We start from the raw sequence: 25,125 nt of genomic DNA on the forward strand, positions 1-25,125 counted from the left end.
CGACTGCATCCCGGGGGAGGCTGGTGACATTGAGTCCGAGTGGGCCATGTTCCGGACCTCCATTGTTGAGGCGGCTGAATGAAGCTGTGTCTATCACTGGGGCTGAGGTGGCCAAGGTGGTAGGGAAAGTCCTTGGCGGTAGGGCCCAGGGGGTGGATGAGGTTCACCCCGGGTTCCTCAAGGCTCTGGATGTTGTGGGGCTGTCCTGGCTGACACATCTTTGCAACATCGTGTGGACATCGGGGGCAGTGCCTCTGGACTGGCAGACTGGGGTGGTGGTTCCCCTTTTTAAAAAGGGGGATCGGAGGGTGTGTTCCAACTATAGGGGGATCACACTCCTCAGCCTATCCGGGAAGGTCTATGCGGGGGTACTGGAGAAGAGAGTCCGACTGATAGTTGAACCTCGGATCCAGGAGGAACAATGCGGATTCCACCCCGGTCGTGGAACACATGACCAGCTCTTTACCCTCGCTAGGATCCTGGAGGGTGCACGGGAGTTTGCTCAACCAGTCTACATGTGTTTTGTGGATCTGGAGAAGGCATTCAACAATGTCCCTCGGGGTATTCTGGGAGGGGTTCTCGGGGAGTATGGGGTACTGGGCTCTTTGCTACGAGCTATCCAGTCCCTGTACAAACAGAGCAGGAGTCTGGTTCGTATGGTTGCCCGTTGTCACTGGTTCTGTTCACAATTTTTATGGACAGAATTTCTCGGCGTAGCCAAGTGGCGGAGGGTGTCCGGTTTGGTGGTCTCAGGATTCCATGTCTGCTTTTTGCAGATGATGTGGTCTTGTCGGCTTTCATCGAGCCGGGACCTCCAGCTCTTGCTGGACCAGTTTGCAGCCGAGTGTGAAGCGGTAGGGATGAGGATCAGCATCTTCAAGTCCGAGTCCATGGTACTCAGTCGGAAAAGAGTGGAGTGCTTTCTCCAGGTTGGAAGTGAGATCCTACCTCAAGTGGAGGAGTTTAAATACCTCGGGGTCTTGTTCACGAGTGAGGGAAAAATGGAGCATGAGATTGACAGGCGGATCGGTGCAGCGTCAGCAGTAATGCGGGCTCTGTACCGGTCCATTGTGGTGAAGAGAGAGCTGAGCAGAAAAGCAAAGCTCTCCATTTACCGTTTAATCTGCGTCCCAACCCTCACCTATGGCCACGAGCTTTGGGTAGTGACCGGAAGAATGAGATTGCGGGGTTCAAGCGGCTGAAATGAGTTTTCTCCGCAGGATGTCTGGACTCTCCCTTAGAGACAGGGTTAGGAGCTCGGACATCCGGGAGAGACTCGGAGTGGAGCCGCTGCTCCTCCACGTCGAGAGGAGCTAGTTGAGGTGGTTCGGGCATCTGGTCCGGATGCCCCCTGGACGCCTTCCTGGTGAGGTGTTCCGGGCATGTCCAACGGGAAGGAGGCCCCGGGGCAGACCAAGAACACGCTGGAGAGACTACATGTCAGGACTGGCCTGGGAATGCCTCGGTATACCCCCGGAGGAGCTGGAGGCGGTGGCTGGGGAGAGGGAGGTCTGGGTTTCTTTGCTCCGACTGCTTCCCCCGTGACCCGGACCCGAATAAGCGGTGGATAATGGATGGATGGATGGATGGATAACTCCCAACTATACACACACAGCTGGGAATGCCAAGGTCTGACTCAGGAAGCCTCGCTCCCTTTGACTGGCTAATCAAAAATACCTCCTTAAACATTTGATTTAGTATATTTTATATTGAAATATACGTTATCTAGACCTAGAAAATGTAGACACTCTAGATCTCTAGATCTAGAACCCTGTTTCCATTGCTTTCTAGCCCTGTATTTGCCATGTGTTTATTTTTTATTCACATCATTCATGTTTTGAACGGTTACCTTGACCAAACCTTCTACGTTTTTGTGCTTACTTTATTTAAATGTATTAGTGCTTATTTTATTCTGCACCTTCTCTTATGAAGTAAATTAATATTTGTTCATTTGGTCACATCTTTTACTCTTATTCTTCTTACTTTGATAGTTTTCTTCTTAACATTTTTAATGTAATCATTTACATTATGATTAAAGATTATTAATTAATTCATTCATTGTCTGTTGACAGTGCTCATCCAGTTCAGGGTCGCGGTGGGTCCAGAGCCTACCCGGAATCACTGGGTACAAGGCGGGAACACACCCTGGAGGGGGCGCCAGTACTTCACAGGGCGACACACACTCATACATTCACTCAAACACTCACACCTATGGACATTTTGAGTCTCCAATCCACCTACCAACGTGTGTTTTTGGACTGTGGGAGGAAACTGGAGCACTTGGAGGAAACCCACGCAGACACAGGGAGAACACACCACACTCCTCACAGACAGTCACCCGGAGGAAACCCACGCAGACACAAGGAGAACACACCACACTCCTCACAGACAGTCACCCGGAGGAAACCCACGCAGACACAGGGAGAACACACCACACTCCTCACAGACAGTCACCCGGAGGAAACCCACAGAGACACATGGAGAACACACCAACTCCTCACAGACACTCACCCGGAGGAAACCCACGCAGACACAGGGAGAACACACCACACTCCTCACAGACAGTCACCCGGAGGAAACCCACACAGACACAGGGAGAACACACCAACTCCTCAAAGACACTCACCCGGAGGAAACCCACACAGACACAGGGAGAACACCCCACACTCCTCACAGACAGTCACCCGGAGGAAACCCACGCAGACACAGGGAGAACACACCACACTCCTCACAGACAGTCACCTGGAGCGGAGCTTGAACCCACAACCTCCAGGACCCTGGAGCTGTGACACTGTGACTGATTAAATATTATTTTTATTTAATTATAAATGTGTCCATTGTAAATATGCATCTACACTGAAAATGAAAGTTACCCACAGTGTATTCTCAGAGTGAAAATATAGATTGATTTATATTAAAAATACAATATCTTAAACAATGTTTATTTAAATATTACAAATAATAAATATGTTTTTCATATGCTGTAATTATCTATTATCTATTAGTCGTGTAGCTGTACAGGACTGTCATTTTAGAACAAAGTTTGAGACATTTACTTGAAATCTGAAGTGGGTGATATCACTGAAATCACTGATTCTAAAATTCAGAATATTGAATACGATAATAAGCCAACCCCGAGCCTAAATAAATGAACCTTTAAACCACATTCAGGAACCAGCAGCATCTGTTACGAAGACAGTGTTATTGACAGAGGCTCCATAATCTTTACAGCCTTTTGAGAGGGTATTGATTATCTGTCGAGGCTGGAGACTTATGGCTACATGTGTAAACCGCAAAGCGCAACACAGTCCGACTCCCTTCAGGAACCAAATGGAGTATTTAAAAGTCCAATTACACAGAGAGTAATAAATAATTCAGCTTCGTTTAAACTTAAAGCAATAGTTCTGTGGAAAAATCTTATTCCCCACCTTAACACACACATGCATCCAGCCAAATAACACGTTTCTGTGTCTGAATTATACAAATAAACAGGTACAGTGTAAATAAATACATAAATCATTTACTAATTATTTTCATTGTAAATGATTTAATTTCTGTTTTTAATTCAGAGACCATGTGCATTCCTGTTTCCTCTTTTCAAATGATGCACATATATGCAAGTTGCATGCTGTTCAGCTTTTCTGAATATTCAGGAAACACCTGGTTTTAGACCACAGTAATTTATTAGTGTGGTGTAGGGCCTCCTTTTGCGGCCAATACAGCGTCAGTTCGTCTTGGGAATGACATATACAAGTCCTGCACAGTGGTCAGAGGGATTTGAAGCCATTCTTCTTGCAGGATAGTGGCCAGGTCTCTACGTGATGCTGGTGGAGGAAAACATTTCCTGACTCTCTCCTCCAAAACACCCCAAAGTGGCTCAATAATATTTAGATCTGGTGACTGTGCAGGCCATGGGAGATGTTCAACTTCACTTTCATGTTCATCAAACCAGTCTTTCACCAGTCTTGCTGTGTGTATTGGTGCATTGTCGTCCTGATACACGGCACCGCCTTCAGGACACAGTGTTTGAACCATTGGATGCACATGGTCCTCCAGAATGGTTCGGTAGTCCTTGGCAGTGACGCGCCCACCTAGCACAAGTATTGTCATGATATGGCAGTCCAAACCATCACTGATCCACCCCCATGCTTCACTCTGGGCATGCAACAGTCTGGGTGGTACGCTTCTTTGGGGCTTCTCCCCATGAGTGACCAAAGGTTTGGCTACAGCAGCCCGGCCGTGTGTATTGACCCTGTGGAGCTCCCAATGGACAGTTCTGGTGGAAACAGGAGAGTTGAGGTGCACATTTAATTCTGCCGTGGTTTTATGGTTTTTGGATACAATCCGGGTCAGCAACCGAACATCCCTCTCAGACAGCGTCCTCTCGCATCCACAGTTAATCCTGTTGGATGTGTTTCGTCCTTCTTGGTAGTATGCCGACATTACCCTGGATACCGTGGCTCTTGATACATCACAAAGACTTGCTGTCTTGGTCACAGATGCGCCAGCAAGACGTGCACCAACAATTTGTCCTCTTTTGAACTCTGGTGTGTCACCCATAATGTTGTGTGCATTGCAGTATTTTGAGCAAAACTGTGCTCTTTGAACATTCACACTCTGCTCTTACTGGTGCAATGTGCAATTAATGAAGATTGGCCACCAGACTGCTCCAATTTAGCCATGAAACCTCCCACACTAAAATGACAGGTGTTTCAGTTTCATTGTCTAACCCCTGTATATCTCCATTAATTTTATACTTAAGTGCTTTCATGGGTGGTGTCCGAAACATCCCTATTGCTACCTGGGTTTCCATCCATAACTGATTTTTTACTGATTTCTGTTTTCCAAACCTTCCTTTGTGCTTTTGATTGTGACTATGGACTAGCCTGGGCTTTGGGTTTGATTTCTATGATTTTGACATTTCAAGTCTAAACTCAGCCCCTGAATCTCAGTTACACTTGTCCAAAAGCAACAGCTACTCCTCTTTTCCGTGCATGAATTATTGATATTGAGGAACCACGCATAAGAAAATGAGATGTTTCATATGTGTACAGTATGACATGTTATGAATATTTATGAGGGGAAAGAAACATCAGACGGTCTTTTGATGTTTACATTCGTATGCCTTGTATACCCTTGTCTATGATGAGTGCTTTTCCAAGCAGAAAGTGTCCTATTTGTGCCTTAAACCTGGCCCTAAGGCTCAGAACATCTGGCAGAATCTGCGTACAGTAAATGGTTATTTTTACATAATTTACGCCTTTGCCAGATCTGATGTAGTCATCACACTTTCTCCTGGAGAGGTGTGGAAGCCACCTGGAGCCTCAGAAACACCTCACGGCAAACTTACAGCTGTAATTCTCTTGTAAATCGCGACAGTGCAAGCTTTAGCGTGAACAGAAACCACGAGAGGTTCTCCAAACTGAAATCAGTGGAAACTTGTCAGTTTTCATCACACTGAAAAAAGGAAAATATATTTTTGAATATAAAAATTTGCAACCAACTGGGATACCACAGCGACTGCCTAGGGACACTCTAGCAACCACCTGGGAAACTAAATCACTAGCAAAACCCCTGCAAAAGACTAGCAACCACCCATGAATTCCCACAGAAACTCATATGTAACTTGAGTTGTTTAGTTTTGTAGTAACAATTACGGTAATGGAATCATTGACAGGAAATAGTTTTACTGTTAAATAAACACCAGGATGTTAGGGGCAGAAATAAAATGTCAAGATGCATTGAGAGGTGTTTTATAATCTCTGGCAGGTTTACTCACCTGGACACGGGGGTGACGTAGTTCCCTGGAAAAACTCCAGAGGCGCCACTGCGTAATGATGTTCCTTTAAACCAGCCGTCTTGGCACTTCTCTGTCACCCGATACATCTCTCCCTTCCTCAGCTCCAGCTCGTCCGCCTTCTGCGGCTTATAGGCGTACAGCGCCAGGTAACTGCACCCCCACAACCACAGAGCATCACTTTAAAAACACTCACTGGCCACTTTATCAGAAACACCCCCCTTTTACTGACACTAATGGGCTACTTTATCAGAAACACCCCTCCCTTACTGACTCTCACTGGCCACTTTATTGGAAACACCCCTCCTTCTACTGACACTCACTGGCCACTTTATTGGAAACACCCCTCCTTCTACTGACACTCACTGGCCACTTTATCAGAAACACCCCTCCCTTACTGACACTCACTGGCCACTTTATCAGAAACACCCCCCTTCTACTGACACTCACTGGCCACTTTATCAGAAACACCCCCCTTCTACTGACACTCACTGTCCACTTTATTGGAAACACCCCCTTCTACTGACACTCACTGGCCACTTTATCAGAAACACCCCCCTTCTACTCCCACTCACTGGCCACTTTATTGGAAACACCCCCCTTCTACTGACACTCACTGGCCACTTTATTGGAAACACCCCCCTTCTACACCCACTCAGTGGCCACTTTATCAGAAACAGCCCTTTCTACTGACACAAACTGGCCACTTTATTGGAAACACCCCCTTCTACTGACACTCATTGGCCACTTTATCAGAAACACCCCCCTTCTACTGACACAAACTGGCCACTTTATCAGAAACACCCCCTTCTACTGACACTCATTGGCCACTTTATCAGAAACACCCCCCTTCTACTGACACAAACTGGCCACTTTATCAGAAACACCCCCTTCTACTGACACTCATTGGCCACTTTATCAGAAATACCCCCCTTCTACTGACACTCACTGGCCACTTTATTGGAAACACCCCCTTCTACTGACACTCATTGGCCACTTTATCAGAAACACCCCCCTTCTACTGACACTCACTGGCCACTTTATCAGAAACACCCCCCCCTTCTACTGACACTCACTGGCCACTTTATCAGAAACACCCCCCTTCTACTGACACTCACTGGCCACTTTATCAGAAACACCCCCTTCTACTGACACTCATTGTCCACTTCATTGGAAAAGCTATTCATTGGTTTTGTGATCAGAAGCTGGGAGGTGTTTCTGAGAAAGTGTCCAGTGAGTGGATGGGTTAATAGAAAGTGCGGTTGCCATGGCAACGACAGGCCATGGTTTCTGTGGACGCAGGTGGTCGCCAGGTCAAAGATGTGGGACATGTCCGATCGTATCAGTGACCAGAGCGTCCTCCACAGAGGACAGAACAGAGAAGGTGCAGATAAAGTGTGTGTCCAGTTATTTACACACACCTCTGTCTCACTGACCTTGTCCACTGCTGAAATTATAAACACTTTTACAGCTTTAAAATTTCATTAAACATTAATATTTATCCATTAATAGAAAAAAAAACACACACACATATTTATTTACATAACAGTGTGATTATATCTCACATGTTGAGAGGCAGCTGAACCTTGGCGGCGGCCAGCAGTTCTCCAGTTGCCGTGGCGACCCGTGGATTGATTGCCACCCCTGCGCTGGACGTCCCTGCGAAAGACGGGTCCTGCAGTAGACAGAGAGAGAGAGAGAGAGAGAGAGAGAGAGAGAGAGAGAGAGACGTGGCTGAGACCCTGACCTCCGCGCTGTGTGTGTGTGAGCGGAGGGTGTGGACGAGTCTGTGGGGCTGTACCTGGGGTGGAACCTGCGCAGACGGAGCACTGGAGGACAGGTGAGGACAGTCCCCGATGCGGGCAGCAGCTCGGGGGTCCGAGGAGCTGATGAGGACAGGCGCGCTGATCTCCATGGAGTGGCGGTTGGTGCCGAGGGCCTGGGCGGTCCGCTGCGTCACGCTCAGAGCAGTGAAGGAGTGGCGCTTCTTGGCGTTTTTCTTGCCGTCCGGGCGTCTCTGGATGGCGGCGCTCGCCTGGACATTACAGCTGGAGCTGGACGGTTCTGACCCGGGGTCCGCACAGGGGCCGGGGACCACCGCTGGTTTATCAATCTCCATTAGCAGCTTCGCCGTCTCATTCAGCTGAGAGAGAGAGAGAGAGAGAGAGAGAGAGAGAGAGAGGGAGAGAGAGAGAGAGAGGGAGAGAGAGAGAGAGAGTGTGTCGAGGTACAGAGAAAAAGAGGGAGAGAGAAATAATTTGCCACCTATCAATCTGTCTGTCTCCTTGTCTGTCTCTCAGTTTGTCTTTCACGGGCTGTCTCTCAGTCTGTCTCAGTCTCTCTCTCTCAGTCTGTCTCTCAGTTTGTTTCTCTCAGTTTGTCTCTCTGTCTGTCTCTCCGTCTGTCTCTCTCTCTGTGTCTCTCAGGTTGTCTTTCTCAGGCTGTCTCTGTCTCTCTCTCAGTCTGTCTCAGTCTGTTTATCTGTCTGTCTGTTTCTCTGTTTTTCTCAGTCTGTCTCTCTGTTTGTCTCTCAGTCTGTCTCTGTTTGTCTTTCTTGCAGTCTGCTTCTCTCTCAGTCTGTCTCTCTCTGTTTTTCTCAGTCTATCTCTCTCCCTGTCTGTCTCTCAGTCTGTCTATCTCTCTGTCTCACTGTTTGTCTCTCTGTTTGTCTCTCTCTGTTTTCTCAGTTTGACTCTCAGTCTGTCTCTCTCTGTTTTTCTCAGTCTCTCTCTCCCTGTCTGTCTCTCAGTCTGTCTATCTCTCTGTTTCTCTGTTTGTCTCTAAGTTTGTCTGTCTCGCAGTCTTCTTGTCTCTCAGTCTGTCTTTCTCTGTTTTTCTCAGTTTGTCTCCAAGTCTGTCTCTCAGTTTGTCTGTCTTGCATTATACCTGTCTCTCAGTCTGTCTCTCAGTGAGTTGATGTAGAAAGGTATTAAAGTTGTAAAGGTTACTCTCGCCCACTCAGACGTACTAACGTGACCCTGAGGCTGGACATCCATCAAATGAAGTGTTAAATCATTTAGAAGAATTACAGTAATGACCTGCTGCTGTAATTAAGGCTCATTAGCGTTGTGTTTCAGTCCCAAGAGAACAGAGAACTGACGACGGCTCTCGAGGGTCACCTAATTACCAGCTTGGAAAACTCTGGAACTCTGGTTCCTCTCAGTGGGGGAGGACTGGTGAGACCCTGATATAACAAAGTATTCATTACACGGCAAAGATGATGTGATTCAGAACATCTCTGTCGCAGCTCACAGCTGAGAGGGAACAAAACACGGCCGAACAAGGACTGAAAACTAAACCTAACACAGAGAAGAAGTTAAAGAGACACAATTCCTTCCTCTTTTCCACAGAGGAACACAGTTCTGTTTCTTAATGAAACGTCTTTAATCTGCTTCGGTCAAAACCCCACAAGCCCCACAGCAGCGTTCTCCCCCTGTCCAAACCGCCCTGCTCAGAACGCCCGCTTTCAGCGCCTGTTCCTTTAAATGATAATGAGCCGCTCGCTGTTCACCCCGACCCTGAGCACACAGCAGTGAGGAGCGAGGAGCAGAAGATCTGGTGTTTAGCCGTTTTCACTTGGTTCTCTTTCTTATCCGTTCTCGTTTTCTCCATTTTTACTCAGTGCTCTTATTTCTCCTCACTTGTTTTGTCTGTTTTGCTGCATCTAACCTTGTCTTTGCACTCTCACGTAAACACAGGTCCAGCGCTGTGATTGGACAGACTCAGATGAGGGGGCGGGGCAATTCTAAAGTCTCTGTACTTGACGTCAGAAGCGAAGAAGAATCAGAACGACTCATTTTGTCCTGCGTTGCCTGACTGGGCAACACACAGAAAACTGACTGGGGGGTCTTGTTTCACAGTGTGTGGGTTGGTGGGCTCCAGATTCACACTTTAACATGCACTGAATAAGGGATTTCTTCATAATATGTTGCTCCCCAAATAATGAGGATCCTGTAAAACACAGCGGGGTCATGAGTTTGCTCTTTTGTGAGACCCCTTCAGAGAAACTGAACCTGTGTTTTGCTTGTTTTTACTGATTTTATCTTCAGAAAGTCTCAAAGTGTTTGTGGGCTGAGGTTGCCAGATCCTTTGTCATTTAAGAAGCTGATCTTCCACTACATGAACATTTTACAGTAAACACACTCTTGTCCAACATTTCTTCTGGAATGAAGAATATGATTGAGTCTCTACGCTTTTGGGAAACCTTAACACTAGATGCTTGACCACTGCTGTAAGGATTTGATGGCATTCAGCCTCAAAACTATCAGTGAGGCCAGGTGCTGATGTTGCTGAAGTCTCTAAGTTCAGACATTCTACAATAAAATGTCCAGAAAAAAGGTTTAGAATCTTATCATACTCTTAAAGGACTCTTATAATCAGGAATATTAAAGATTTAAATCAGGTTTAAGATGATTTCATAGAGTAAAAGGTGATTGTTTGTGGTGTATGCGATGTAAATCTTGTAGGGAGAGAGGAAAGAAATACAAGGCCGTCACCCAGAGGCAGAGTAATGACAGATTGTCAGAAACACGAGCAGAAATAACCCCTCGCCAGAAGAGCGCACGGTTATTTATAGACTGTTTTATTTGTAGTCTATTCTATGTGTACGTCTCCAGTATGCCATGTGCTTCTGGGTTTGCTTGCGGTTGCCAGATCTTTCTCTTTAAGGAAGCTGAGTTGTACACTGGCTGCACATTCCACCTTAAACATGTTCTTGTTCAGCATTTCTTCTGAAATGAAGTACACCGTCTAGACCAGGGGTCTCAAACCAAATCCACGGAGGGCCGAGTGGGTGCAGGTGTTCTTTCCAACCACGCAAAAGCCCCACACTACTGAAAGTCAAGATCTATTGATTAGATCCAATGATTAAAAACAGGTGGAGTGAGGTGTGGCTTCTGCGTGGTTGGAAAGAAAACCTGCACCCACACGGAAGGCTTTGCAATAGATTTCAGAACATTGCTGTGAGAAGTTGATGAGATTCTGCCTTCAAACCTTCGTGAGGTCAGGTGCTGGTGTTGGATGTTTAGATCTGGAACACAGTGAATAAACTTCAGGTGCCGTCGGCTCGTGATCAGGGAAATGAGGGAGGGGAGAGATCTGAGAGCTTTTTCTTTTATCAGAATCATTTTTACAGACTTTTATATCAATAAGGTTGATTTTATAATTATATTTGGGTGCTTCTGTGTCCTTTCTGTTGTATAGAGTTTGTTTTTAATGTTTTGAGAAGAAAGTAAATGTCGTGTGGTCTCTGACTTTTGCGCAGTGCTGTATATGTGTACAATAATGTACATATTCACTGAAATAAGAAATTAGGAACAAGCCATCTAGACAACTGGTGCATTGCGCTGTCCAAATGAATCAGGAATCTAACCTGACAGTGTCATCTAACGATGAAGAGTTTTATTTTTGTGGTCACCTCATGTAGAAATACCACCGGTAACCACTAGGTTCATGAAGCTTTCATTTTATCTACATACTGTACTGTATTTATGGAGAATTTTATCCAGGAGTTCATTATAAAGGACTTCTTTAATAAAGTTACATTGCCTCTACAGCAAATCAATAATCAACTGTGGTCATAAAGAGGTTTACAGAAGGTCACAGAAGTCGTACTGACCAGACCGCTAGCTGCTCTCTCTACACAGTTTTGGTTGCTCTGCGTATCCGTACAGGGTTGTGGCCAAAATTAATCAGTGCCCTATTCACTATATACTTCACTACAAAGCGAGCAATGTAGGGAATAGGAGGGGGTCATTTGGAACACGCCTCATCTTGTATATGACTAAATTATGTTGGGGCGAGCCCAGTAAGAATGTTCTGAAGGCTCTGCAGATTGAGAAAAAAAGGGCCTTAACAAGAAAACTTATGAGAGGAGTCTGAGGCAATTTTCCACCATCTTGAAATTGCACAAAAATAACTAGGACTACGGAACGCTGATTGGAATATGATACTTACTGTAGAGGCAGGACAAACAGTTTGGCAGAGCTTGGTTAATACTAAGCCATGGGTTTTTACTGTAGTAGAATGAAAGAAAAAAATGTCCTCCCTTTTCCATTTTGTGGTGTGTCACCCCATGACCCTAATGAGCAAACCACCCCTGCTTTGCAGCTTCCAAATTTTCTACCTCGTCCAAGTTTTTTTTTAGATATTTGGGGAATTTTCAGCCTTTTCCATTCATATGTTTTAATGTACATTTACATAATCCACAAAAACTCCACCACTCCACAACATCATACCTCTCTGATAGGGGTGGGCGATATGACCCTACAACATTATTACAATATTTCAGGGTACTTTTGCTATAACAATACTCTTGGGAAATAAATTATGGTTAAATTATATTTAGGTTTATACACAGGTGCTGGTCATAAAATTAGAGTATCATGAAAAAGTTGATTTATTTCTGTAATTCCATTCAAAAAGTGAAGCTTGTATATTATACTCATTCATTACAAACACACTGATATATTTCAAGTGTTTATTTCTTTTTATTTGATGATTATAAACGACAACTAAAACCCCAAATTTATTTATTACCTTAAAACCCCAAGACTACTTTACAGACTGAAGACTACCTTAAATCCACCACCCTGCCCAAAGCACTCACATTAATTTAAGTCCCTGGGACTACCTTAAATCCCCCAGACCATCTTACAGTAGGGTGACCAGATCTGAGATGGTGAAAAAGAGGACACATCTCCGGAGGCGGGGGGGGGGGGTTGGACGACTACTGACGTGCAGACTGACCAATTAAATGTTTACAGAGAAGGTTATCGACCAATAACGGTAGCTCTACAGTCAGACCGTCCAATCAGAAGAGTTTAGGCTATTTCACCACGCCCCCTTCTCACTCAAATGAACCAATCGGAGTAGAGGAGGGCGGGACTAGTTCTCGAAGTTCTATGTAAACTCTAGAAAAACTAAATCCCGGACGTTTGTGAAATTCCGCCCGGATATTTTTTTAAGTCTAAAAAAGAGGACATGTCCGGGTGAAAGAGGACGTCTGGTCACCCTAGTTTACAATCACCAGACTACCTTAAAGCTTCCAGATCACCTTAAATTCACCAGAGTGCATTAAGTCCATCAGACTAGTTTAACTACAATAGACGACCTTAAACCCTGGAGTCGTCTGGTAGCTGGTTAGTGTGGTGTAGTGAGTAACACTGTTCCCTTCCACACAACAGGGGCAGGGTTTGATTTCCTGCTCCATTAACTCTTCGTCTCCACTCACCTCCACGTAGAGGATGGGGAAGATCCCGATCTTATCTCCGAGCATTCCCTCTGCCCAGTTCTCGTCCACTCTGCGGATCACCGTCAGGATCTCGTCCTGGAATTGACGCAGGGATCATTACTACAACAATAGCTATCAGCCACAACATTAAAACCACCTCCCTGCCCTTCAGTGCTCAAGACCCCCACAGAGCAGGTAAGATTCAGTGGTGGATCATTCTCAGCGCTGCAGTGACACTGATGTGGTGGTGGTGTGTTTGTGTGTGTTGTGCTTGTACGAGTGGATCAGACACAGCATTCCAAATGGAGGTTTTAAACCCCTCTGTGTCACTACTGGAGTGAGAGTAGTCCACCAACCAAAAACATTCAGCCGACAGCGTCCTGTGTCACTGATGAAGGACTAGAGGACGACCAACACACACTGTGCAGCGACAGATGAGCTACTGTCTCTGACTTTACATCTACAAGGTGGACCAACGAGGGAGTAGTGTCTCACAGAGTGGACAGTGAGTGGACACAGGGTTTAAAAACTCCAGCAGTCGCTGCTGTGTCTGATCCACCACTAAATCATACCTGCACTGTGGGGGTCCTGAGCACTGAAGAACAAGGGGAAATGGGCTAACAGAGTATTCAGAGCAGAGAGAGAGAGAGAGAGAGAGAGAGAGAGAGAGTGTGTGTGTGTGTGTGCACTGCTACAGCTGAGTGTGCGTCTGAGCCAAGCAGATGGCAGGAAACAAGATTTGATTTTATTTGGTCCAAGAACAAACACAAGGCTCACTCTGTTCACACACACGCTCACACACACGCTCACACACACACCTGCCTTGGTGTCTGACTGAAAGTTAATCAATCATCCCATCTCTCTCTCTCTCTCTCTCTCTCTCTCTCTCTCTCTCTCTCTCTCTCTCACTCTTTTCACACTGGAGCTCTGTTATCTTTCTGTGTGAAAGTGAAAATGGAGATGTTCTCATCTCCTTCAGTTGCTCCTTTGAATATAGAGCTGTTGGTTCTGTAGCGTCCCCTTGAGGGCACTCTAACATTAGGACTGTATTAATTGTATGTATAATATGACTAGTATAGTATTAATTGTATTTTATATTATATGAAGTGGGTGGCGCAGTGGCTCAAAAGTGTCCATAGGTGTGAGTGAATGTGTGAGTGTGTGTTGCTCGTGAAGGACTGGCTCCAGGGCGTTGATAATGAACACAAACTAATGTCTGAAGAAAAACATGTTTCTCAAAACAGTAACTTTGCAGGAGAACCAAAAAACTTCTTAATTTTCAATGGAAGTCAATGTTAAAAAGGTTTTATTCCAAGTAACTCTGGAGCATTTACATTGGTCCATTCATCATCGCTTTCTCACAGGAGTCTGAATGCTCTCTGTGCTCCACAGCGTCCAGCTGCTCTTTCTTTTCTCGTCCATTTCCTTCAGAGATGGGCAGAAGGGTCCCTGAGCCTCTGCCAGGGTTTCGGTCTCAATAACACTCACACACACAGACACACACTCGATAACACACACATCCACTCTGCCTTTATTTCACACAGAATGTCTCAGATCTGTGGACACAGGGAGAACACAGCTGTGTTTGTGTGTGTGTGTCTATTGTTTACTCTGCTGTAGGAGAGCCACTGACACTTCACATTAGTTTTACCCTCAAACCGACAAAACCATAATCCTTTGTATCGAAGAATAGCTTTAATCCCAGAGCCTGTTGTCTGCAGAAACTGAAACAGATGTAGTTGTGTAGCTACAGAAAGGCGCAGAGTTATTGGTGTAATATCAGCTAAGCACAGAAGATATAGTGCATCACTAAGGGAGACAGACTTTAAACCCAAGCCCTCGTCCACCTGAGCATCTCGTCTGCTCTAAAACAGCAGAAAACCCAGAACCAAAAAGCCTCCAAATCACAGGAGGCTAAAGGCCAAAGTGTATCATCAGGGAAAGAAAACTGGAGCTGAAACAGGGTCTCGTCGACGCTCTGTGGTCCGGCAGTTTATCAGACTGACACACTCTTTAATACTGGAGTGTGTAATTACGCACAGCGCTCGTCTAATGAAGCTGTAACGAGGGAAGGTCTGGAGGTGAGGCATGAGAATATTCCTCATCAGAGAGAGAGAGAGAGAGAGAGATGGGGGAGGGTGAGAGAAAACAGAGAGGTAGAGGAGCCAAGGAAACAGAGAGAGAGAGTGAAAAAGATAAAGGATGGATGAGAGTGAGCGTTCTTACTTGTAGAGACAGAGACAGAGAGAGAAAGAGAGAGAGAGAACAAAGAGACGGAGTGAAAGGGAGAACAGAGATGAGTGAGACATAAAAGGATGAGACAGAGAGAAGGAGGAGAAAAAGAAAGAGCGGGAAATGAGAAGAACGAGACGGGGAGTGAGAAGAAAACATGAAACAGAGGAGACAGGGAGAGTGAAAGAGCAAGAGAGAGACATATGAGGAGACATTATAAATGTTTCAGATGATGTCCCCAGGTCAACATTAGATTATTTCTATTTTTACACTTAAAAAGTATGGTTCTAAGGGTTCTTTATTAAAGGAAATGGTTCTATATAGAACCCTGAACACTCAAAGAGCATTTTGCATCATGAAGGGGTTCTGCAGAAGGATGGAGAATGTGCTGTAGATGGCAACGCAAACGGTTCCTTTTCAAAGGTGCTGTATAGAAATATTTATAGCTCATTCCCCTTCAATCTAAAGAACCTCTTCATGATGCAAATCATGCTCTTTGAGTGTTCAGGGTTCTATACAGAACCATCATTGTTAAGTGTTCTGCTGCGGTCCATGTCCAGAGGCCCAGAAGTTGTAAGTTACCTTAGTGAAGGTGAGACAGTCCTTGTCCTGGTCCTTGTCCTTGACCTCGAAGTCGTACAGCGCCTTTCCTTGCGGCGGCGGCTGCGATAACGGCTTGATGCACTGGATGTAGCTGGCGGGGAGGAAGCCGTGGCTGCCGTTGAGTTCTCCATGATACCAATTCTCGTCCACCTTCCGCCGCAGGATGATGATGTCCCCCTTGCTGAACTTGAGGTCGCCCGGCTCCTTCCCCTCGTAGCTGTAGAGGGCTTTTCCACACGGGAGCTGAGGGACATTCTGGAAAACAATTTCCACACATTTACAGAAGGCCGGAAGCTATTCTGGGGTTTTATTTGTAGAATTTATTCCAGCGATAATTCTGTGAATACACGTAGTTCACTGCAAGGAGATCCTTTTTTTTAATGTACCCCAGAGAGGGTTAATGAATAGTAACATGTCTGGGCAACTTTATTAAACAAGTACAGGGAAGCCTCAGCGCTGTGTTCTGTCACCAGACCTGTTTACCATTCACTGCAATGAGATACAGATTCAAGACCCCTTCTTCTGTCTTTATCAGGGCACAAAGAAATAAATATAAAAAATATGTTGAGCAGGTAGTGTCTCTGTCACAGCTCCAGGGACCTGGAGGTTGTGGGTTCGACTCCCGCTCCGGGTGACTGTCTGTGAGGAGTGTGGTGTGTTCTCCCTGTGTCTGCGTGGGTTTCCACCGGGTGACTGTCTGTGAGGAGTGTGGTGTGTTCTCCCTGTGTCCGTGTGGGTTTCCTCCGGGTGACTGTCTGTGAGGAGTGTGGTGTGTTCTCCCTGTGTCCGTGTGGGTTTCCTCCGGGTGACTGTATGTGAGGAGTGTGGTGTGTTCTCCCTGTGTCCGTGTGGGTTTCCTCCGGGTGACTGTCTGTGAGGAGTGTGGTGTGTTCTCCCTGTGTCCGTGTGGGTTTCCTCCGGGTGACTGTCTGTGAGGAGTTGGTGTGTTCTCCCTGTGTCTGCGTGGGTTTCCTCCAGGTAACTGTCTGTGAGGAGTTGATGTGTTCTCCCTGTGTCCGTGTGGGTTTCCTCCGGGTGACTGTCTGTGAGGAGTGTGGTGTGTTCTCCCTGTGTCTGCGTGGGTTTCCTCTGGGTGACTGTCTGTGAGGAGTGTGGTATGTTCTCCCTGTGTCTGCGTGGGTTTCCTCCGGGTGACTGTCTGTGAGGAGTGTGGTGTGTTCTCCTTGTGTCTGCGTGGGTTTCCTCCGGGTGACTGTCTGTGAGGAGTGTGGTGTGTTCTCCTTGTGTCTGCGTGGGTTTCCTCCGGGTGACTGTCTGTGAGGAGTGTGGTGTGCTCTCCCTGTGTCTGCGTGGGTTTCCTCCGAGTGACTGTCTGTGAGGAGTGCGGTGTGTTCTCCCTGTGTCTGCGTAGGTTTCCTCTGGGTGATTCCAAGTAGGCTCTGGACCCACCATGACCCTGAACTGGATAAGTGTTTACAGGTAATGAATATATGAATGAATGAATGAATGAATGAATGGAAAAGTATGTTCCTGAGATTATGCTCCTTATTATTTAATTTTCCTGCCTGTAATACACACAATGAACTGTTGAAAAATATATCTACCATCATGTTTTTTAATAATTTTAGCCAAAACCTAAAAAAATTACATTTCTTCCTCTTTTTTATAGGAATGAGGTGAGCCAGAAGGGTAACTTAAAGTATGTTAAATGTCTAACTGTTAGGATGCTGTACCAGTAAAGAGCAGCAGCCCCTACTCATCCTCTGTTTGTTGAATTTAACCTTCAGAAGAAATAATTTCTTCAATTATGTACGGATTGGATGGAAATGTTGCCTGTTCATGTGTGTTTTATTCATCTCATTTTATTTATTTATTTATGTATTTAAGCCAAAGTCAAATTTACAAAAAACTGACCAAAGAATTTGTAAAGAAGAGTTTTCTGAGACACGTTTGAGTAATAAAGTTTTCAGTTTTCAGTGCAGCAGCGAAGTCAAACATCTGACATAAAAGTCTCAGACCTTAATACGGAGCACGTTTCTTGTTCAGTTTCGTTTGTCTCGCTTGTGTCTGACTGAGGGGATCTCTGGGGTTGAGCGCTGGTTGCCTGAGGCAGTGAAGGACCTTCAGAGTTCTCTCAGAGCGGAGACTGCCGTAGTTTCTCAGCGTTTACTCGGATACGTCTCGAATTCACAGTGTTTTTTTCAGAGTGTGAGTGGCAGAGATGTTAGAGTTGAGTCTTTAACACAGAATTTTAACTTGGTTTTAGTTTTTATTGCTGAGGGTTCATTCTTAAAGGAGCTGTTTAGTGCTGAACTGAGGAGGAGGAGACACTGCTTACTATTTTAAATTAATGGTTTAGTATTTTATGTTTAATTGAATTACACTGTATTTTATATGGTTTTCGAGATCCTGAAAAGCACTATATAAATTATTATCTCTATTTGTTTTACATCTGCCAGACTATGCTGAGGATTGTATATGAGTCTGTGGTGGTGAGTGTTATCCTCTATGCTGTTGCATGCTGGGGCAGATACCAACAGACTCAACAAACTGAACCTCAAAGCCAGTGATATTGTGGGTGTGGAGGTGGACTCACTGATGGACATGTCAGAGCCACAGGACATTGTGGACAATGGCTCCCGTCCACTCTACGACACAATGATGAAAGACAGGAGTACATTAAGTGCAAGACTCCACCAAAACACCCCACAAAGCGCCACAGGAGGTCATTCCGTCCTGTGGCCATCAAACTCTATAACTCCTCCCTCAATGTGTGACACTATGGTTCATCCATGAAATACTCAATACCAAATTATACCTTTCATATGTGCAATAATAATAATAATAATAATCTAACTTTTTTTTTAATTATGCGTGCAGTAATTCAGAGGTGCAATACTTTAAACTGCTTTATACAGATTCAGTGACACTGTGTCACATCGTCTAACAGAATTGAACTTTGCTAATAGTTAAAAAAATATATAAAACTGGACTAGACAAGATAGAAATCTGTGTTAAAAATAAACACTTAATTGATAAAACCATAAAGTTCAGAAAGATGTGTAATGAGCTGTTTACGTGGATCAAGAGAAATATAACGATCTAAAATAATTAGAGAAACAGAGTAGTTTGATGGTTGTGTGCTGAAGACAGGACGCTGTGGACCGATAAACCCGGTTCTGAGTGATTAGCATCAGAGCCACAGAAATCCAGAGGCTCAGGAAAGCGGGGCTGAGAGAAGCTTTGAAGTGAAGACACCTCCGAACCACAGTGAACTGACGCAAGAACACGAAACGCACGAGTGTGAGAGACTGAGAGATAACCAACAAACCCACACACCAGCGCTAAACCTACAGCAAACAGGAGTCTGAGCACCTCCGGCCTGTTTTAAACACACTTTATCTGTTTATCTGCTGAACTTTCAGCCACTCTCCACTCAGTTTTAAGTTTACAGAAATGTAGGTTAGTCATAAAATACGCAACAGAAAATAAACGTCACAGTTTAAGTTTAAAGTAACAGTAGGTAGTATTTTAACATTAAATTTAATCTTCAAAATCATCGTGATGCTCCACTGAGCTGTGATAGTGAGAACAGAGCCTCTGTCATTACTACTCCAGTGCTCAACACGGCTGAAACTGCACTATGTAACTTTTGGAGGAGTGTAGGGAACTTGGAGTGTAGGATCTGCTGGACTCTATTGGACTCTACTGGGCTCTACTGGGCTCTATTGGACTCTGTGAACTCTACTGGACTCTACTGGGCTCTACAGGACTCTACAGGACTCTACTGGGCTCTACTGGACTCTATGAACTCTATTGGACTCTACTGGGCTCTACTGGGCTCTACTGGGCTCTATTGGACTCTGTGAACTCTACTGGACTCTATTGGACTCTGTGAACTCTACTGGACTCTACTGGGCTCTACTGGACTCTATGAACTCTACTGGACTCTACAGGACTCTACTGGACTCTATGAACTCTACTGGACTCTACAGGACTCTACTGGACTCTATGAACTCTACTGGACTCTACTGGGCTCTACTGGGCTCTACTGGACTCTATGAACTCTATTGGACTCTACTGGACTCTACTGGGCTCTACTGGACTCTACTGGACTCTACTGGACTCTATTGGACTCTACAGGACTCTACTGGGCTCTACTGGACTCTATGAACTATATTGGACTCTTCAGGACTCTACTGGACTCTACAGGACTCTACTGGGCTCTACTAGACTCTATGAACTCTATTGGATTCTACTGGGTTCTACCAAACTCTACTGGACTCTATTAGTTTCTAGGGGGCTCTAGTTGAGTGTACAGGGCTCTACTGGACTCTATTGGGCTCTACTGAACAATACTATATTCTACTGGGCTTTGTGAGGTTTAAATGTCACGGTTTATTCCCTTCTCGGCTCGCTCTGAACCACGAGAGAGCAGGAACTCAAAAAAGAACCCGGTTCCAGGACCAGGGCCAGATTTACTTAATGGAGGAAAGACGAGTAGAGTTAAGTCAACTAGAGAGGCATATACGTATAGCTAACTCTGATTGGTCCTGTGTAGACCTGACATCATCTAATCCAAAGTTAGCCCCGCCCATTCAAAATCCAAAGGAAGGAAGCACAGCTCTCTGTAATATATGCGATGTCTACTCATTGTCCTGGGCCTGTCAATCACTGTCTCATCACTGACCCGGCAGCCAATCGCCTTTGATCTCTGAGAGCCAGGAGGCCATGACCCCGCACATCTGTCCCACTTTCCCTCCGGCCTCCTCTTTTATGAACGGTCACTTGAGAGAGGACAGAGACCGTCGTAGTCCAATAAACAATGGGCAGAAGTCTTCAGGGAAGGATTTATGATACATGTTGGAACATTGCTGTGAAGATTTGATGGTATTTAGCCACATAAGCATCAGTGAGGTCAGTTGCTGGTGTTTTAGGATTAGATCTAGATCCTTAAGATTCACTAGAGCACTCCAGAGAATACAGCACAATGCAACAATCTCTCTCTCTCTCTCTCTCTCTCTCTCTCTCTCTCTCTCTCTCAGTCTCTGTCCCCCTCCATCTCTTCCCTCTCTCTCTCTCTCTCTCTCTCTCTCTCTCTCTCTCTCTCTTTCTCTCTCACTCTCTCAGTCTCTGTCCCCCTCCATCTCTTCCCTCTCTCTCTCTCTCTCTCTCTCTCTCTCTCTCTCTCTCTCTCTCTGTCTCTCTCTCTCTGAGAGCCACAGGCAGTTTGTCGCTCATTAAAAATGGAGTGATATCTTGTTTCTGGTTGAAAGACGAGTCAATGGTGATCCATCTCTTATTTACAGAGAGAGAGAGAGAAAGAGAGAGAGAAAAACAGAGAGAGAGAGAGAGATACATGATTAAGTGTTATTTATCTTTAACCCTTAGATGTCGTTATCAGCATCTGTATCAAACAGAAGAATGAAAACAGAGAGAGAGAGAGAGAGAGAGAGAGAGAGAGAGAGAGAGAGAGAGAGAGAGAGAGTGATACAGCTGGTTAATGGAATCTGAGAGAATGGGGAAGCAACGATGGGGAAGCAACTAGGGAACTGTGTTCTCTGGAGTGATGGAGTTCCTCTGGATCAGATGAGGGGCAAGAGATGCTAGAGATGGAGAGAAATGTTACAGCGAGGGGTAAAGGGATAATGAGACAGGTTGTGATTCAGAGCACAAGAAGAGAGAGAGAGAGAGAGAGAGAGAGAGAGAGAGAGAGAGAGAGAGAGAGAGAGAGAGAGAAAGGAGAAAAGCACAGGATGAAAAACACAAGCGGGAGAAAAAAGAGAAGGATGAGCTCATAAGCACTGCACAAAAAAGGAGAATACAAAAACAGCAGAGGTGTGAATCTCTCTCACACACACACACACACACACACACACACACACACACACACACACACTCAGCCATCCACCGGCTCATTACACACACATGATGATGCTCTAATGTGCAGCACATTTCTCTCAGATTCCATTAACCAGCTGTATCACTCTCTCTCTCTCTCCTCTTATTTTTCCTTCTCTTATTCTTCTTCTACCTATTCTGTTCTCTCTCTCTCTCTCTCTCTCTCTCTCTCTCTCTCTCTCTCTGTAGCAGTAAAAACTTTTGCACTGATGTATTAGTCTTTGGACTCTGGACTCTCTCTTTGTGTGTGTGTGTGTGTGTGTGTGTGTGTGTGTGTGTGTGACAGAGAGAGAGAGAGAGAGAGAGAGAGAGAGGAGAGAGAGAGAGAGAGTGATCTTGAGCATCCAATTAACATTTTCGGTGTTAAGAATCACAGCGTTCCTGAAGGCCTCTTGCTCCAGGGGGTCTTCTGGGGAGGATGTGGGGCTCTGGATGGTGGCTGTCGTGAGGCGGGGGGCACTTCTTTGATGTGGGAGGGTTGGGGTATTGACCTCACGTGTGTCCTACCAGTGTATCTTTAGTCGACCATGAGTCTGACCAGAAGGACACGAGTGACATGGCCCTACTGCATTAATTAGTCTGTTCATTTTTTTTCAAAGTGAGTGAGAAAGGTTGGATCAGGCGTGGGAGTGTACGGAAAAGATAACACACACACACACACACACACACACTTCGACAATTAATTAATGCTAAGCTGCCTAATTATCCTGCTCTGAGTTCACTTTTGAAACACAACCCGATGCTTTCAACCAAATTACACACAGCAATTAAAGTGGCGTTAAGTGATCTCGTTAGCGTAGCCGCTCACAGAGACGTAGCATGGCACTAGTTTCTGAGTAATGGGCAACAACAGCTCACTGACATGTCTCGTTTGATGTTAGACTCAGTAAAGGCCCTCGGCTTTGGGCTGTGGAGCAGTGGAACTGTGTTCTCCGGAGTGGCAGAGCTCAATCCCATAACTCTGGGACAAGTTGGAGTGGTAATTGTGATCCAGGCTTCTGAATAGCACTGTGATCCAATCACCCGAGACGCTATGCCAGGTGTGAACGGGGCCTTACACCCCATATGGAGTCACACTCTGTGCCATGGAGGATGCTTCCAGTTCTAGTGGAGGGCATATGTTCAGGGAAAAACTCTGGGATGCCCTGTTTTGTTTTCAGAAGGAGGCTAATTTGGCTTGGTAAAGCCTGCTAATACCATTGAAAATATGGCATTTAAAACGTTCTTGACGGCTCTGAAAGTAAAGCTGTAAAATGAGCGCAACGTTATACCGCTGGACTGGCACTATCTTAAAAACATTGTTACATTAAACACACCGCTGAATTAAATCCATTGCTACATTAAATACCCTACCACATTCAATTCTGACCCTCCCCCAAAAGTTACATAGTGCAGTTTCTGTAGTGCTGAGCCCATAGTAGCAATGACAGAGGCTCTATTCTCCCTATTACAGCTCAGTGGAGCATTACAATGATTTTGAAGCTGATTTTGTCTTAAGGGGCGGAGGTGGAGGTTGTGGTTTCGATTCCCGCTCTGGGTCAATGTCTGTGAGGAGTGTGGTGTGTTCTCCCTGTGTCTGCGTGGGTTTCCTACGGGTGCTCCAGTTTCCTCCCACAGTCCAAAAACACACGTTGGTAGGTGGATTGGCGACTCCGAATGTGTGTGTGTGTGTGTTGCCCTGTGAAGAACTGGCGCCCCCTCCAGGGTGTAGTCATGCCTTGCGCCCAATGATTCCAGGTAGGCTCTGGACCCACCGCGACCCTGAACTGGATAAGGGTTACAGATAATGAATGAATGAATGAATGAATGAATGAATTTTGCCTTAAATTCACTACTACCTTAAATCAACTTGTACTACCTTATATTCACTGCCATTTTAATTAATGATGCATTACATTTCCAGCATCTTCACACAGGAATAACAGTGGCAGCACATTGATTATATATAAACCTGTTATAATTCATGCTTGTATGCGCATTATGTTTAAAAATATTTGTATTCATGCTGTATCCTGCCCATCACTCGGCCCATTCCTGACGTCAAGTAAAAAGCTATTTCTGCCCAGATATCGAGATGTTTCTCCAGTGGACATCCATCAAGTTAAAAGGCTGCTCTTATTTCCTCTGTGTGACTCATTCAGGCTTTTATCGCCATGTCCAAGCACACGCGGAGATGTCAGGACCGTAAACGGACAGTGTGTTCTGTGTTTACTCTGAATGGTCCTCACGTGAGAGATTGGAGAATTTCTTTTTAAAGCTGCACTGTGTCCAGGACTTTACACCTGAGCCTAAGGTCACCGTGCTGAAGGCCAGAAAGGAAACAAATCTCAGAAGAAATGTTAACCCGTGTCTGAATGAACCGGGAGATTGTGGGCGGAGCTACAGTAAAAGTTTAGTCAGAGAAGTTGAAATGGATCTGGAGATAAAAGGATAGGTGTAAAAGTACTTTCAGTGCAGACACAGAGGCGCACACACACACACACATGCATACACACACACATACACACACACACACGCGCACAAACACACATACACACACACACGCGCATACACACACATACACACACGCATACACGCAGAGAGACGTACACAGATAAACACACACACACACACACACACAGACACAGATAAACACGCACACACACACACACATGCATACACACACATATAGACACACAAAGACACACACAGATAAACACACACACACACACACACACACACATACACACACTCTTATCACCTCAGTGGACAGGATCAATTTCCTTCAGCTTCATTTCCGGCCTTATCTTTGTGTATTTGCTTTAGGACACACACATCTTCCTGACCACAAACACACACATAAAACCAAAGTCTGGGTGATATATCAGAATATAATTTCACTGATTATAAAATGTACAGATATCTGCAGAAAAGAAAGTAGGAGAGAGAGAGGGAGACAGAGAGAGAGAGAGACAGAGAGAGAAGAGAGAGAGAGAAGTGGAGAGAGAGAGAAAGTGAGAGAGTTTGTTGGAGGACCCTTGGCATTGAGCAGGGTGCATTTTTGTATATGAACAAGGCAGTACATTTTTATTACACACACACACAAACACACACACACATACACACACACATACACACACACACACACACACACACACTTGGTTCCTCTCCTCCAGGGGACAGTGGCACGGGGAGATGGTAAATGTCACTGATTCAGCTAATGTGCGGAAGTCTTTGAACATGATGCAGTCGGCAAAAGCCACCAACGGCAGTGTCATCACACACACACACACACACACACACACACACACACACACACGCACACTTCAAAGGCCCCCATCCCTAAGCTTTCTTTGTCTGTTCAGTGGTTCAAGTACCCTTTAAAAATCACGTAGTTAACGCTCCTGCCTCTAGGGGGCGT

The 25,125-nt window shown here is 45.4% G+C and overlaps 1 protein-coding gene across 1 annotated transcript in view; it reads right to left on the reverse strand.

The window, feature by feature from the left end:
* The window catches only part of LOC136710969 (E3 ubiquitin-protein ligase SH3RF3-like), a 38,136-nt gene extending 17,579 nt beyond the window's left edge, over positions 1-20,557 (reverse strand). Inside the window, exons 1-7 of the mRNA XM_066686885.1 lie at positions 20,515-20,557; positions 18,990-19,099; positions 15,843-16,118; positions 13,029-13,124; positions 7,599-7,940; positions 7,363-7,472; positions 5,780-5,950 (exon numbers count right to left, since the gene is read on the reverse strand). Of these exons, the coding sequence (XP_066542982.1) occupies positions 5,780-5,950; positions 7,363-7,472; positions 7,599-7,940; positions 13,029-13,124; positions 15,843-16,118; positions 18,990-19,099; positions 20,515-20,557 (1,148 nt within the window). The remainder of the gene's footprint in view (positions 1-5,779; positions 5,951-7,362; positions 7,473-7,598; positions 7,941-13,028; positions 13,125-15,842; positions 16,119-18,989; positions 19,100-20,514) is intronic.
* Positions 20,558-25,125: the final 4,568 nt, after the last annotated feature.

The sequence above is a fragment of the Hoplias malabaricus genome, chromosome 12 (assembly GCF_029633855.1).
Source record: "Hoplias malabaricus isolate fHopMal1 chromosome 12, fHopMal1.hap1, whole genome shotgun sequence".
Classification (NCBI taxonomy): Eukaryota; Metazoa; Chordata; class Actinopteri; order Characiformes; family Erythrinidae; genus Hoplias; species Hoplias malabaricus.